Source organism: Podarcis raffonei, chromosome 7, assembly GCF_027172205.1.
Source record: "Podarcis raffonei isolate rPodRaf1 chromosome 7, rPodRaf1.pri, whole genome shotgun sequence".
Taxonomy (NCBI): domain Eukaryota; kingdom Metazoa; phylum Chordata; class Lepidosauria; order Squamata; family Lacertidae; genus Podarcis; species Podarcis raffonei.
This window is the reverse complement of record NC_070608.1, coordinates 53,039,759-53,053,285: the sequence shown is the minus strand read 5'-3', so window position 1 is coordinate 53,053,285 and position 13,527 is coordinate 53,039,759. Positions and strand designations below refer to the sequence as shown.

The 13,527-nt window shown below is 41.0% G+C and overlaps 1 protein-coding gene across 1 annotated transcript in view; it reads right to left on the bottom strand.

The window, feature by feature from the left end:
* DOK6 (docking protein 6) overlaps nt 1–13,527 on the bottom strand; it is a 188,537-nt gene that overhangs the window by 72,312 nt on the left and 102,698 nt on the right. The window contains exon 3 of the mRNA XM_053396618.1: nt 2,406–2,520. Coding sequence (XP_053252593.1) covers nt 2,406–2,520 — 115 coding nt within the window. The remainder of the gene's footprint in view (nt 1–2,405; nt 2,521–13,527) is intronic.

The following is a 13,527-nucleotide window of genomic DNA, read 5'->3' as shown; positions in this document are numbered from 1 at the left end:
TTCGAACTGCTAAGTTGGCAGGTGCAGGGACCGAGCAATGGGAGCTCACCCCATCGCAAGGATTCAAATCGCCGACCTTCTGATCGGCAAGTCCTAGGCTCTGTGGTTTAACCCACAGCGCCACCCGTGTCCCAGACCTTTCTTGTTTACCCCATTGTTTTGTTTTGTTTTTCCTTTGCTTCCAGTTGCGTTTTGGTATTTTCATTTTTGTTCTACATATTCTTAAACCTCAAAAGCAGCATTTTGGCTTTCACAAATATATGATGCTTTTAACTTAAGTACCTAATAAAGGGCAGAGAGAGACTCTCGTTTCTTTAGCAAATAACAATGCAGCAATTTCACACCAGAATTTCAGTCCTGACATCATTTCTTTCTTTTTAATAATAAAACTAAAGGTGTTGTGAATACTTGTGCCCTGATTGACTCCACATACACTTCCAAATGTGTGTTCAAACATTGGAAAATCTTGTTTTACCCTAAACCATAAACTATAGAACAAACCTTCATTACAGCTTGTGGTTAGTCAAGGAGAGATAAACCACAAGCCTCAATTCATGGAACATGCATTGTGGTGAGCCAAACCATGGTTTGTCTTAACCATGGTTTGGCTCATCACAGTGCAGCAGCAGAACAACCAGGGAGGAACAAAGTGGCTGCAATCTTTTGACATGTCCACACATTCATGCTCCAAAGTGTGGAGAGCCTTCAATCAGCTTCGGGTGATGGCCCAGCTGCACTGCTCTCTGGACAGGGATAGCCTAACGTCTGTCATCTGTGCTCTGGTAACCTCTAGGTTAGATTACTGCAACACGTTATACATGGGGCTGCCTCTGAAGATGGTATAGAAACTTCAGCTGGTGCAGAATTCAGCAGCCAGGTTGCTCACCAGGGCAAGATGGTTTGAGTATATTACACAGATCCCTCCTTGACTGAACTGGCTGCCAACTAGTTTCCGGGACCAATACAAAGAGATGTTTTGACCTACAGAGCCTTAAATGGCTCAGGACTGCAACAGTTTTTATAAACATTTTATTAATTTTCAAGAAAAAAATTCCAAGAACTCCCTTCCCCAAAACAGAAGACCAATGCATCAAAATTTCCCATATATCTATACGTGTATTAGGTGAGTGCCAGTCATCAGGATGTTCATTTGGTTATTTTATAAAGGGGTTCCAAATGTCAACAAAATCATCAGTATCTGATATATCATTCAGGGCATGGACTCTCTTCGTTAGTTTATCAGGACCACAACACCTCAAGGACTCCATCTCTCCATATGAACCAACCTAGACCCTGTAATCACTATCAGAGGCCATCTCCAACAGGTTCAGAGGGCAGCAACATGAGAACGGTGGCTTCCTACTTGTGGAATGCTCTCCCCAGAGAAGCTCACCTGGCACCTTCACTGCATATCATTAGCTGCCAGGCAACCACATTCCTCTTTTTCCTCTTTCCTCTCTTTAATTAGGCCTTTGGCTAATTAAACAAGCTATGGCATTTTAAACTGCTTGTGTGCAGGGGAGCTATTATTTTTGCTTGTTATGCATGTTTGTATTTTTATATTGTAAACCATCCTGTGATCTTCAGAAGAAGGGCGGTACAGTAGAATCATAGAATCATAGAATCATAGAGTTGGAAGAAACCACAAGGGCCATCGAGTCCAACCCCCTGCCAAGCAGTATAGAAATGTAAATCAGTATAGAAATGTAAATCATTATCATCATCATCCATGGTTTGGTTTCGCATGACATGCAGCTCAGGCCAGTATAATGGTTGTGAAGGGGGAGAAATTAATACTAATATTGAATTCACATACAGAGAACATAATTTATTTTTTCCAGAATACTGAATCTTGTAAGAAAGGATGACTGGCAAATGGTAATGATTTGTTTCATAAAATGCACAGAGTACTGTAGATCTATCATAACTTTGGTCTAAGCAGCTAGCCATAAACTATTTGAAGCTGAAGTTCTCTGTGTCCTGGAATTTTAGCTGTTCTTTGCTACTCTCTTATAGTGACAGGATTATTACTAACCTAGTAAGTGCCTAAAGCAATACTTGGCAAAACAACAACAACCCCTGATAATTCACGTCAACGCTTGTCTTAATAGCATCCCATTGGCATTGTTTACTCAGCTCTAGAATTTTAGATGAAAGCCTCAAGAGTCTTGTATCCAACTAGGAGCCAAGTCCAGACAGAGAAAAATAAGAAACAAGCACCCAAACTAGTCTTTTTTTAAAAGGGGGAGGGACACATTTATCTCTGTATGCTAAAAAAAGATATTATAGCATATTCTCATTAAGATAAGGCACCCTGTTTAAATGCTGTATCTTAATCCATCTGAAGCATTGTTTCATAAGCAGCTTAATTTACTCAGGCTGAAGATGTGGTAATAATTGCTTACCTGACTCACAGGCAAATGTCTTTGATGTCTCATCATGAAAGATAATTGCCACTGCATGCTTCTTTGTCTCTCGAGGCAGTCTGGTTATGTTTTTGATGTTGTGCAGCTCAGTTACCTTAAAATGAAGAGATATAGAATTTAGTTTGGTTTATAAACAGGAGGAGAAAAATCCCAAATGTTCAATTTTCATCATAGTCCCCACATTTTTCTGATGACCAGTGGAATGGACTTTATCAAACAATGTGTGTGTGCATGTGTGTGTGTGTTGGAGCTGCAGAATTGTTTCTAGAATAACCATTCTGTCACACATGATTTATTTATTTTTATTATACTTCGAGAACCTTGGAGCGATAGAGCCTATTCATTTTCATCTGCTTTGGCTTTGTGAATTACTTCATAATACAAGCCACTTGTCTGAATTCCTAAATTGGCAAATTTGTTGCAGTAGCAGCAGCAAATAAGTTTCCATCTCAGAAAACTCTACAGCATCAGCAAGAAGAAAGTAGTTCATCCATCATGCCAATTAGCACCACATACTTTTGCATTGATGTGGAGTTCTTTCACTTTAAAGTGAAATGGTAATTCTAGGGATATCCAAGCCTGAACCAGAAAATGCAACTTTGGCATTCATCTGAAATATTCCAAGGGCAAAGATCAGCCAAGAAAACTAGCATGGGTTTTATGGATTTGGTGAAGAAATAAGTTACCAAAATGTATTAACTGCAGAATAAGCAAGCTCTTTTTCTGCTTTTCTTGGTTTACACAAACATTTCACATTAGCACCAAGAAGGGAGGAAACAACCCAATGATCAAGGTTTGACTAGTAATCTTAAGAATGGATCAGCTCAGAAAATAGGGTTATGGATATTAAGTATACACTGGGGACTAATTTGTGTCTGGCTTGTAGCAAACAAAAAACACCTTGAAGTATGATCTAATTAGTTTTCCAGGCTCTCTAGAGGCTTCCCACAGACTATTCAGTTTTTCCTTAGAAGCCTAATCCCACAAAGACGTGAGCTTTATGAACCCAATAGTACCTTTGCACAAGTTTAGACACATTTCGTTCCAACTTTGTTCTGCTATGTAAAAAACAAAACAAAACAAAAAAACATGATTTAGCTTCTAAAGTGTTCTGCATTGAACAGAAAGTACTGGGGTGCCCAACAGATTCATCCACTGTAGGTCCTTCCACATGTCACAATACAGCCTGCAGTTAGCTAAACTGCTTCTTGGTCAATATTTCTAGGGTTTGAGCAGTTACCAGACTGCATTTTAAGCGAGCAATATTTATTCTGGAAGCAAGCAACACCTGGAAAGCAGTTTTACTGGATGCAGGTACACTTGCTGCTTTGTTTGCTTAAACCTCTTTGTCACTTACTAGGAGCAAACTTAGGCATTGCATATCTTTTGAATTGGGAAATAGAGCTGCGGAAGACAGACCCCAAAGTCTCCGTTTTAAAGCTGTTGTGCATGATGTCGGTTCTGATTAGTCTAGGCTCCTCAAGCATGGAGGTGTACAGCTGCCAGATCTTCAGGTCTGACCTGAAATTTCCAGGTTTGCCTGGCCCCCTCCAGGTGCAGGACTTGAATTTCCAGCTGGGCAAAAGCACATTTAAAAACATTAAAAAGAAGAGGACTGTGCTTTGTGTGTAGCTTTGAAGCCCCCTTCCCATCCCTACTATGTGGTGGGAAGGGAATGCAGAGGAAGAAAAGAACTGGACTGGACTTATGAGTATGTATGCATGCCCAGCACAAGGTGTAGGGCTACAGAAGCGTGCAGAGCATTTGGAGTGCTGAGAGACAGAAGTGGAGACTGGAGAGTCTGAACAGGAGGAGGTACATCCCTATGACTCCCTAGCAGCCATGGAAGAACCAGTGGACACCTGCAAACACTGACAACAAAGCATAAGAACATTAATATATTAACACAAAAGGCGTAGAAGCTCTGTGTTCAGACCGCTAGCTAAAACATTTTTAAAAGTGGCAAGGAGGGTTTGGCAGAAGCTCCCACTGTAGATAAAGATTACTTCCTGAGCTGGGCATATTGTAGTGATTTCTTTCTTTCTGCCGGGCAGCACCAAAGCAAAGAAACTGAGCAAGAAAAAGTGTAAAGAGCTAACTCCTGCTCACTCTGCCTCTTCCTCCGCCACTTCCCTTCCCAACTTCCTGCAAAGGATCAAGGAATGGTGCTGAAGTCATGGAGCCTGGCTATGGTAATCCCCTTGGACTGAAGCAGCTATTATACTGTGATGCTAGTCTATACTTCTGTATTGATGCATGGAGTAAACATTTGACTGGAAAATACAGTAAACCTGTATACTTCACAGGGGCCATCATACACAACTTTTTAGAAAGTTATCCCAACAACATAGTTGTTACCTGAAAGCCAAATCATATGGGGATGCCCATGTGGTTGAGGACAACAGAATGCTGGTGAGTGGTGCATGGTGCAGTAACTGTGCATGTAAGCATGTACAACCATGTAACCTCCTGCCCAGGAGACAACTTGAGAATAATACCTAAGCTACTCTGAGCTCTTTCACAGAAGTGAAGGTTGAAGCAAATAAACTGTACAAACATTAGGAAAACCACATATTGTTTGAGGCATTCCCTGGCGGAATTCCTCTCAGCACAACCATGTGGGTGGCACTACATGCTAATCATTCAACTTCCTGGCACCATCTGCGGCACTGAAATAATGTATTAAATACAGATCTCAGATAATGATCTAATGGCATATACGTAAGGCCAAAACCCAGCTAAAGCTAAGCCAGTCTGGATTTTATCAGTGCCTGGCTGGAACCCTAGTATACTGCCTATGAAGAAAGGTGGGATAAGTGCAAGAGATAGGGGAGCTCATGCTTCCATGCTTCATTTTGTGAGAAACATCATGAAATCAACCACAATATTCACACAGTTAGATGGGTACACATTGGAGCAAGAAAGTTTATACCATAAAATTCCAAGAGGAGTATCATTTTGTTGTATACGATAATATTTCATCTTATTTTATCCTTGAAACAACAACAGTCATGTGTAGGAACTGAGAAACAGCGATATGCTTAGGGCAATTCAAGTGAGTATTTGGACTGAGTAGTAATGCGAGCATAAGCCTCCCTTGTCCAAGGTCAAACCCATATTCACTGCTCCAGGGAAACTGCTTCAGGTAGTATAGTTGCAGAAAGCCACTGAGGCAATATGATGCTAGCAACACAGATAGCCAAGTGCTTTGGAAGTCTGGGCCCTTTGGAACTTAAATAATGGAACCTATTGTTTAGAGTTAAATGCCCCAGTTGCAACCCTCTCCATTGCCATTATAAGTGCCAGTTAAAGTTTTACTGCAGTAGCTGCATTTACCAGACTTGAAAAGGCCTCATAGCATCGTCAGTTGGCCTGAACAGAAATATTGCCGGACAAAATGGAACTAGAGAACTACTCATTTCTTATTTGCTGTAGAAAAATAAAGAAAGGTCAGAGCTGCCCCAGGGCAGCTGCTGTTTCACACTTTTTTAAGCAATAAAGATTATGCTTTCCTTCTAAGAACAAGGGGCAAAGGAATAAAGCAGCTGCAAATGTTGAGTCCTTTGCTTTGGAGAACGATAGCAGGTATGCAATCCAGATGTACCCATATTAGTTAGGAATGTGTTTATAAACTTCTACATCTCTCTCTCTCTCTCTCTCTCTCTCTCTCTCTCTCTCTCTGTGTGTGTGTGTGTTTCCTTCTCTCCACCCCCTGTTAATCCTCTCTCCTGAAATCTAAACTGGAATTCCCATAGCCAAATGTAGAAAAACTGGGGAGAGGGAGAGAGAGAGGACTGCCCAAATTGAAATGCAATGAAGACTTTCCCTATATTTAAGAAATTGTGGGTTTTGTTTGCAAACAACTGTGGAATACAGAAAAGAGGCAGGGAGCTGTAACTATAAATGCCAAGTGTGCAGCTGGGCTACAAACTGGGCAGGAAGGGAGGCAGCAAGCGGAACAGTGACAAGAGGAAAGCTCAGAAGCCTGGGTCAGAACCTGGTTGTCTCTGGGAGCATTTATTTCCTTCTCCCATTCAAACAAAGTTGATGCATCTGAATACCCGCTAATCAGTTTCTAGGAAGGAAAGATCAAGCAGACATGATGGCGTGTGATGCCAAGAGTCTTCCAACAACCCCATGCAGTACAGTCTCACTTCTTTTTGAAAGGAAAGATTCCTAGCTACTCAAAGAACAGGAACAAGAATTGAGTGTGTGTATTCATCTGTGAGCACTGAATCCATTACATATTCTCTCTGGAATAGAAAAAAAGGGGAAAGATTGGATCACAATCTTTCAAAGATCTGAACTATAAGCTACATATAAACTTTTAAAGTAGCATTTCAGTCAGTCAGTGATAAAAACTGTATTATATGGCTATTATTAGAATTTGAGAAATTACTGAAATCATTTTGCAGTAAACTTTTTCCAGAATATCATATTTTTTTAAAAAAACCTGGTGATGCTGAATCTTATCAAATACCATTTGCATGGGTACTCCTTTCAGATGCTCCTACAGAGCAAAGATTGTGTTCAGAATCATCCCCTTTGGTCACCTATACAGCGGAATCTCGTGTTACATACTGCCCTCCTTACAAATACTTCAGGTTACGCGCTCCATTAACCTGGAAGTAGATGCTCCCGGTTGCGAACTTTGCCCTGGGATGCGAGCGGAAGTTGGGCGCCAGTGGTGCGGCAGCAGCAGGAGGCGCCATTAGCGAAAGCATGCCTCATGTTAAGAATGGTTTCGGGTTACAAATGGACCTCCGGAGCGAATTAAGTTCATAACCGGAGGTACCACTGTATCTGCTAATCTGAAGAACAGACCCAGTTCAGTAGCAATGCTCCCAGTTAAACAAACCATGTTTTTGGGGGGAGTAGGAATGAGCACTTGGTCCTCTCACTGTTTACTCCTGACTTCAGAAAAGATTTCCTGCTTTATTAAATCTGTTTCCTGTGATGTCCAAACCAGGAAAATTGTGACCTGAGCACTCCACACAAACTAGACTTGTAAACCAACATCAATCAGTTCCACATGCAGAGTTCCAGATTGCATAGAGGCCTATATGTATAATCTGCTGCTATTCAGATAACTATATGCAATGCATGGATACTTGGGAAGGTATTTAATGCAGTGCTAGGGAATTCTACAGATGAAGTTCCCTTCTGTTGGGTTTAGCATGTGAAGGAGACTTCAGATAGATAGATAGATAGATAGATAGATAGATAGATAGATAGATAGATAGATGATAGATAGATAGATAGATAGATAGATATAGACCAGTTATACCATGCATAATTGTTGACTGTGAAATTATTCTAAAAGCTTACTAAAAGAAGGACTTCCTTTTGCAAAAGCCATGCTGATTTTTCCCTAGCAAAATGTGCTTTTCTATATGTTTATGAGTTCTAGTCTGTCTTAAAAAAATGTTTTTCATTCATTTACTTGGGCTTGAAGATAGCCCGATGAGTAATAATTTTTTGGATTCCCCTCAAATCTGTTTAAACACTGGTGCTATCTTGGCTAATGGCCATATTTCAACACTTTTGGAATGAAGCCTGCTTTTAGCGATCAATTACATATTTAGTTAATCGTTCAACAATTTCACATTTAGATTCTAAGAACTTTTGAGTGAAGGCCATCTGGCACTGACAACTTTATGCTTTTTAATTCTAAAGCTTTGTCCTTTGTCACTGAATTAAAAAAAAACAATCTTACAATATTTAACTTAGTTACTGTGGTTTTTTCTCTCCTTATTAGTGCATGTATTCATATATAGAACACATTTAGGAACTTGCAAATTTTGCAGAATTGGTGAAATTAGTTCCACAGTTCTATGAAATTTAATCTACCTCCTCTGTTGGCATCCATCTGTCTCAAGAGACAATGGAGTGTGCCTCTAGGGGTGAAGTCAAACTGCTGGAGAATCACAGTACCTGCTGTGGCAGCAGAGACAAGGATCTCTTAACTGCTGCCTCCTGTGCAGTTTTAGATGCATTAGCAAAACACAACATTAGTAGTGTTTTTAATAAACTTTTGTCTACTAAAAATGTCCAAAAAAGAATACATATAGCCTTTCCCTCTCCTTGTTACTGATTATAATAGGAAAGAAAACTGAGTCCTCCAGGGAAAGTAAGTGTGAAATTTTGCACACATACGTTCTCTTTCTTCTTTGAAGAGTTGATCTCCAGGAGTCTTTAAAGTTGCCATGGGAGCCGCATATTTTCTGAAGCCTAAAGTACCCTTATATTTCTTATGTAACAGAAATTATGGATAATCATGCACACTCAAAAATATATGGCCACTCTTATGGCAAAGAGTCACAAGGAATTGCATGAATGCCCAAGGATAGTGTGCAAAAACTTAAAACATTTTTTAAAAAGCAGTGGAAGTTTTCCATCTTAAAAAAATCCAATTTGGTACCACTTGTACATAATTTTGCCCTATTCCATGCAATGGTTTATTACCAATTTAATGCTTAAATAATAACACATAAGATTATATCTATGCTCAAACAGACATTCAAACAGCATAACCTATATCCTGAGAGTCTACTGAAGGCCTTGTTATCAGTTCACTTCCGTGGTAACTGAGACCATCTACCTGCCAATTTAAACACAGTGCAAGTGTATTTTTTCTGCTCACTTAATTATCTCAGAGGTGAAAGGCAATTAAACACTCAAATTAGTGAGGTTTTTCTTAAGGAAAGATAGATACACAGTAACTTGAAATATTTGTTTCCTGAGTTCTCAAATACAGCTGCCATTTATTCTGATCACTGTTCATTTCTTTACAGCTGCACTTGCCTTTTCAGGATTTAACAGATAGGATCCAGTTAGCACAAGATTAGCGGTATTTAAGCAATAGTCTACACACCCTGAAAGCAGAGGTGTCTCAGGGATGAAATGAGCATCCTTTTACAGTTTTAATGTGGTATTTGCAGCAAATCCAGACAACCAAACAAACACCTGTACAAACCTGGTCACTTAACTCCATCTGAAACTCCATCTGGTCTTGTGCCAATAATTTTGACACACAATCCAGAGTTCCTAACCTGCAAGCTTTAGGTAACTCATAAAAATCACATGGGATATGGTGATAGCTAAAGTGATGTAAGCATATCTACAATCAGCATCATGAACTGGTATCCTTCGGTTGCTGTCTACACCAGAGACCCTGGGAAGGCCAAACACAAATTCCTTGTGAGCAGGAAAAGCAGCTATAATTGCCTGCTTTATTTCTCTGATCTCAGGGCCTCCTTCTGAATCAATTAGCCCCCTTCCATGCCCCATCAGTTCCACACAAAAGGAAACTGTAGGCGGCAGTGTTCACTTTTTCTTGGCTCAATCTCTTTCGTGAAGTATATTATAAAGGTAAAAAACTTATTTTAAAAATCCTCCTTATCCTCCCTTATCCTCCCAAGCAACATTTATGATGTATTGCATTCCAGGGGTCCATCCAAGTAAGAAATTATTAATGTTGTTGCATTTCCTGTGTGAGTTAGTTCTGGAATTTCCCCTGCGAGACTAAAAGTAGTCCTTCATATATGGCTTTAAAATTTTTTAGCTGAAAACTAAATAAATATGGATTGACTCATCTCATCTTCATTAAGTGATAAAGAATTTTTCAAGAGCAGTTTATCATCATTAGATGCAGGCTTCAGCAAATGAACGGATGGAGCGAAGGGATGTGGCACACTGTCCTGGTGAACTTGCTGATCAGCTGGCTTCCCTCCCAACTGTGAAATTGCAGAGATATTTTATTTATTTAAAATATTTCAGCAGGCCATTCTGAGCAGCTGCATGGCGATGCTGACCACCTCCTTAACTCCAACATGTTCAGCAGCTGCATGGGGAAGATGTCCAAAGAATAGCCAGAATAGCCATGCGGAACCAAACCAGTAACTCTTCCTCCACTGACTTTTTCAGCTCTGGGTTAACATTTTCAGTAAATGCTGCAGCACAACCCTAAGATATCTTTTCTTGGTCAATCCAATACTCATCAACGTATCTATGAAGTTGGCATTTTTTTTTGCCTCAGCGTGTATCATTTTATAATTACTACACCCCTGTTACGAAAAAGGAGCAATGCAGAAGCAAGCACCAGGTGGCTGGAATGGTAAACAGGATATGGATGTTATTGGATTGTCCCGTGGGAAACTGGGACTGTCTGTAAAGTGCTCTGAGAGCCGGATGTTACCTCAGAGCAGCACATGACCCTGTACTGGAAGTACATGGGTGGAGTTTATTCTCTCTCTGCACTGGGAAGCAAAGTGTACAGACATGTTTCTCTGTACTGCTGAAAGACAGAAATAAAGACATGTAGATATATTTCTGTCTGTCTCTTTCCCCCTCCCTGGGAGAGGAGTGGGGGAGGGGTGGTGTGTTCTCCTTCACGTTGAGGAGAATCGCCGATTGGAGACCTCCTTTGATCTTGCCGGGAGTCGCAGACAGGAGGTCATAAGGAATCAAGCCGGGCACCTGGAGGGTGGCCAAATTCCTCTGGACTAAGAGCTAAGCTGGAGGCTCTGACTTTTGGCTTGATCCCGACAACTGGTAGCAGACCGGTGGTTATCTGATCTATGAGAATCTGCATGAGAGGTGAGAGGTCGATGAATCGTTGCCATCCTCTGCACCTAAGGAGATAAAGAAATGCGTCTGCCTGCAGCCAGAGGCTAAACAGAACAGACAGCTGGACACCGAGAGGAGTGTGTTTCAAGGCAACGGAGAAGGTATGCTGCTTTTTGAGGCAAGAGAGAAAGTGAACGCAGAAAGGTTTAATTCTCTGGTTCACAAGAAACAAGCTGTGTTTGAAAAACAACAGCTCTGAAACAGCAAGCTTGCATACCAGGAATTCCTGTGGTTTAGATAAGGAGTTCCGTCCTGAGCAGGTTGCTAGGCAACGTCTGCCAGTTACTGAGTGGCCTAAAAAGAGCCTGGGAAATCGAAAATGTTTTGACTACCTTTTGCAGCTGTGGAAAACAGCGTGCAGATTGCCTGCCTGAGAAAGCAGAAAAACAGCCAAAAGTTTGCCTGCCTGTAAAAAGCAGTAAACAAAGAACTTTTGGAGGTTTACTGGCTTGAGAAAGTGAAAGCTGGCTTGAGATTGAGTGTAAAACTGACCCTTGGATTCAGCATGGATGCCAAGAAGGGGGGAGTGCCCCTGAGTGCCGTGGTTCTAGAAGAACACAGCCGGCATGCTGCACTGGAAGTAAAGCACAGGGGGAGGGAGGAACGGAGTTCTAATTCCCCCGCAGATGGAGCTACTGGAGAAAAAGCTCTAGCTTTGAACGCTGTCCAGTGTTACAATTGCGGACAGGCTGGGCATCTTCAGCGGAGCTGCAAGAAGCCACGTCAGCCAAAAGGAGCGAAGGGCCGCTCAGCAAAGCCTGAGGCGTCAGGCAAAGGTCGTACCAAGCCTATGGTGAAACCTGGAAAGGCTTTGATGGCGAAAGGAACCACGCCAGACGTTGGGAACGCGTTTATTATCGACACTGCAGCGACGGTTCATATGTCCCCACACAGAGAACTCTTATCATCGTTTAAGAAGCAAAGCTTCACTGTGACACAGGCCAATGGTCAGGAGCTGGAAGCGGCCGGCGTGGGGACTGTCTATCTTAAGAGTCTGGACTTGACAATAAACAATGTTTACTTGGTTCCTGAATTGAAGTTCAATCTGCTGAGTGTTTCGCAGATTGCAAAGAAAGGACTGAAACTGTCCTACGATGCTGAGAGCTGCGAGATCTACAAAGATGGAGAGTTATATCTTTCTGCCAAACAGAAGGATGGACTTTATTTGTTGACTTTTGCACAAAGTGATTACATGGAATGTAATTCATCTGTGTCTAACCTAGTTTCTCTTGCAGGTGTGAGCAAGAAGAAGACCGGGGTCAACAGGGCATTTCAGCGGGTGTATGCTGATGTGATTGGTCCTCTAGAACCATCTAGAGGCAATGCAAGATATTATCTTGTGTGTGTGGATCATTTCTCTAACTATGTCTGGGTTTATGTGTTGAGAAAGCCAAAGGAAGCCTTGGAGAGGTTTCAGGAGTTTTGTGACAAAGTTAAGAGTATGCACAGCACACATTTTTGAGAAGAGAGTTGCATGAACCAACAGCACGTTAAAATCCACTATGTTCTTTGTGCCATTTAAGGACTATATCTGTCTGAAGTTATTCAGGATTTCAGATTCTATTTTTATGAGATCTTCTGGTGATTCTTGACCCCTGAGCTATGACGTATGTATTCCTCTAAAATTTTTACTCAGTATGTCAGGAAAGACATCCCACATAAAACTTGTTGAAAGATGCTTCTGAGAAGTGTGCTACAAAAAATAAACAGGATGAGGATGAGCAACAGGGTCTTATGACACCCTTAAAACTAACAGATTTATTACCGCATAAGGTTTCATAGCCTAAATACCACTTCATTCGAAGACGTGGGCTTTACTATGTAAAACTTATGCCACAATATATCCATTAAGATGCTGCAAAATTGTTTGCTTCTTGTTTTCCTTGCTTACTTGCTTCTACATTTGACTAATACAGTGGAACATTTCGGAACCTGAATGCCAAAAACCCAGAAGTAATTGCTTCCATTTTCGAACATGCCTCTGAAGTCGAACGGCTTCCGAGGCACGTTTTTTCATTTTTTCCCATTAACTTTGCATTTACTTTGCAGCCAGCCCATTGAGCCTCGGTTTTTGAACATTTCAGAAATCGAACAGTCTTCCAGAACGGAATATGTTCGAAAACCCAGGTTCCACTGTATGACCACACAAACACACCAGGAATTTTTCACTAGGAAAAGGATGAACAGCATGTTAACACGAAGTAACACGAGGTGGAGAAAGCTACAGAAATCCGGTCATACATGCATCACTTCCAAATTGTAGAAATGCACAAAGGTTACATTTTGTAATAGTCATTACCATCTAAACTTGATGGGTGATGATAAACACTGTTAGGTAGGATTTTATAAGTCCTTTTGGGACTAGGGTGTTGGTTTTGATGTTGGGGAGGTTTAAGGCAACTAGTCCCAGTTTTTCAAACCATATTACATTGATGTGTAATAATAATAAGAAGAAGAAGAAATTTTATTTATA